The 3,337-nt window shown below is 37.4% G+C and overlaps 1 protein-coding gene across 5 annotated transcripts in view; it reads left to right on the top strand.

Moving 5' to 3' along the window:
• Nucleotides 1–2,102: 2,102 nt before the first annotated feature.
• Nucleotides 2,103–3,337, top strand: part of golga4 (golgin A4) — a 28,149-nt gene continuing 26,914 nt past the window's right edge. For all 5 annotated transcript variants that reach the window (XM_014005746.1, XM_014005658.1, XM_014005506.1 and 2 more), the window contains exon 1: nucleotides 2,103–2,307. In XM_014005746.1, coding sequence (XP_013861200.1) covers nucleotides 2,230–2,307 — 78 coding nt within the window. In that variant the 5' untranslated portion in view covers nucleotides 2,103–2,229. The remainder of the gene's footprint in view (nucleotides 2,308–3,337) is intronic.

Below are 3,337 nucleotides of genomic sequence, written 5' to 3'. Positions count from 1 at the left end.
CATATATATATATACTGACTTATAGTTGCAATTTTTCACTTTTCTTTGTGAGACTTTGTAAATTAAACAATACAGAATATTGATGCAGGTATGACATCAGGAGGATTTCTCTTCTTATTTGTCAGCAATGAATCTAAAATAATGAATTATAGTTTTTGAGCTGACCTTTGCAGTCATGTTGGAAGAAAATCATGCCCAAACTTGCAAAAAATCTTCTTGCCCATTTTGTGCCATAATAGAGTTTTACTCCTGTTCCAGGTGCTTAAAATGAAATTTARGTCTGCTTTCCAGGCWGCAGTAAACCCACTCAGGACCCGTYACAAACAACACAGCTCTGTGACTGTTTGATGGTCCGTAAAGAAAAAAAAAACCACTGCTTGTGGCGTTTCGGCAGCTGATTCCCTTCATTTGCAGTCAAATCCTCCTGAGCAGAATCCCTCCGGYTGCTGAGTAGAATACTGGGAGCTGCTTCACTTGGCCGTTAACCACCCATCGTTTGGGCTCACTGTGTCATCAGAGATCAACCCTGATCTCAGATGGTTGACTGCTGAGTCACCCTGCTGAATCCAAGGCGTTCAAGTCATAATGTAAATCATTTTAATGGCTTTTTGGCTTAAAATGACAAGACTCGCTTCTTTAAAAAAAAAAAAGAAGACACAATTCTGACTCAGAGATCTGCACATGGCCAGACCCCAAAGCAGGGAATATACCACATGTTGAAACAGTGACTCATACCTATGTGATCTTCTCCATCAACGTAACTGCCTATTGCTGTATTTATTATATTACCCAAGGACCCTATGACTCAGATGGAGAGCAAATAGAGAGCAAGCACACATTATTCTATTTTTAGAAATGTATCAATATGAGATTCATGTGACCAATCAAAGTGCACAAGCTTTAAAAAATAATAAACAAATAAAATATAACCCCTTTGATATGTGTTAATGTGTTGCATATAGTTGCTGCTGTAAAGACAATTTCCAGCCTAAAACAGTATCTGAACTCAGTGCAGTCATTAAACTTTTATAAACTAAATGCTTCATATGCAGCAGGAAATGAAAGCCCATTAAAACATAGTTATCAACCAATAAAAATGGGTTTTCTGCAGATTTCATTGATTCATTTGTTTGATATACTAAACTTAGTTACATGTGGAAGAATTAAACAATTCAAATAAGGAAAAAAAACAACAAATTTGTCAATTCAGTGTGGTATTTCTTTGGGAAAATACTTCTAGTTCTACAACCATTATTGTAAAGAGAAGACAAAATATTCAAAAGGGAGGCAACAGAAGAGTTACTGTATTTATGGTACAAATATGGTTGAAGTTTAGCAGCTCTGCATGCTGAAAAATGGCATAGGCGATGGTGTAGCAGGAAAAATGCATCTTTCATATTGATTGATTGATTGATTGATTGATTGATTGATTGATTGATTGATTAATCAATACTACTGCATGTATACACACATAGTAAATCCATCATTTGTACTAGGACAACACAAGAAAGTGAGAACACTTATTTCATTATGATCCAATACAACAGAATGTTAAAAAAAACACTGAGAGAAAAGGAAAAGGAAAAGTGCTCAATAAAAAAAATCAATATGGTCTAATAAAAACAAAACAAAGCAGAAATGGGCTTTTGTACTAAACAGCAAAATGAAAGAAAGTCTTTTTAAAATGTATTGACTGTATACGTTGGGCGATCATTCCATGCTTTAGCGTGTAACTGAAGGAGGTCTGTCTAAAAGATTTGATGGATGGGACAGCTAAAGAAGATGGGCCGGATCGGGTATTATTACAGATTTTGTTTCGTTGTACTTTATTTTCATGCAGGGAAAATTACTTTCAATCTTAAAAAGGACACGATCATGCAAGTCAAATTCTGGTTAATTCTGCTTTCAATAGGCACGAGGTAAAATCACATTAAAATCCTGCTWAACCAGTGCCATCTTCTGTTCAATACAACAGAGATGCTGAGTTTCTCCTTGTTTCCTATAGAGGGCGCTGTGGGCAAATTTAACCCAAACTGGCTCTTTAACACTGACGTTTCAGTTTTCCTCCACGTTGGCCGCGCATGCGCAGAGCGCCTCCTCACCTGCTGGAACAGCGAGCACGGAAGTCTTGGCCCTGGGCGACTGGATGTTGGGACTGTAAAAACACATATTTCACCGACGGATCTTCGACGTCTTTTGCCCGGCTGTTAGCCACGTCGGCGGGACAAGATGTTTAAAAAACTGAAGCAGAAGATAAACGAGGAGCAGTCGCCTCAAAGGAATGCGCAGTCAGCCCAGCAGGCCCAGGTTTGCTCGGTTTGTTTCTGTGGACCGGTGCTCGGACCACTAGCTAACGAAGCTAAAATCTGTTTATGTTTGATGGATGCCTGCCCACAAAACTAAGTGTTGTGGCACAGAAGTGTAGGTCATTGTTTAAAATGACTGTTTATCAGTGTGTCATTAAAATAATGTCAAGTTAGCTAACTTGAAATGACTGTAGAGATTAGCGCTGTAAATATCGAGTTAACTTAGCTATATATTTGAGTTCTTTTCTTTTTTTTTAAATCTTGAACTGTAATTCTAGTCCCAGGCGGAAGGACATCAGCATTTAGCGAAATGTATGTAATTCGTCTGACTCATAGTACCTGTTGGACATCTCCTGGAGCATGTTGACAGTATGGGCGTGACTTTGTTTTGGTTGCAAGTGAAAGTCATCCGTCCTTTCCATTTGACACCTCTCCATTTTGYKTCAGTTGTAGATTTACACACAGTCTGAAAGTTTAATTATAATCTGTCCGAATAGTTCTTAAGCTARCAAGTGAAATTACAACCACAAAAGCTAAAGTATTATGATGATCTGTCAAGCTATTATATGTTAAAGTGCCTGTGACATGAAATTCTTTGTAATAAATATGAGCGCATTTTTAGAAAGAATACTGATAACATGTAAGAAAATAAGTAAAAATCACACTGCTGAGATGAACGGTTGTTGAGACGTGCACTAACAGGAAGTGATGTCAAAGGGGAACGCATGTAAACAGTAACTAACAAAATAGATTGGAGAGAGCAGTCTGGTTGTACTTTAAACTATTAAGAGTTGGACTTAAAATAAAACTGTTTCAGTAAAGATCAGAGAGTTTTCTTTAAGAGTTCCCCTTTGATGTCACTTCCTGTTTCACTTTGAGCCAGATATGCCAGTAATGTGACAAAATGGGTAAAATCGTGTATTCAGATTAAAAAAAACTGTATTCATCTCCGAGGGGCAATTAGAAATATTGGGCCTCATGCAAGAACATGTTCGTATTCTTATCCTAAATTTCTCTTACTTTTGTTCGTA

Source organism: Austrofundulus limnaeus, unplaced genomic scaffold (assembly GCF_001266775.1).
Source record: "Austrofundulus limnaeus strain Quisiro unplaced genomic scaffold, Austrofundulus_limnaeus-1.0 Scaffold0, whole genome shotgun sequence".
Classification (NCBI taxonomy): Eukaryota; Metazoa; Chordata; class Actinopteri; order Cyprinodontiformes; family Rivulidae; genus Austrofundulus; species Austrofundulus limnaeus.
This window is presented reverse-complemented; position numbering and strand designations above follow the sequence as displayed.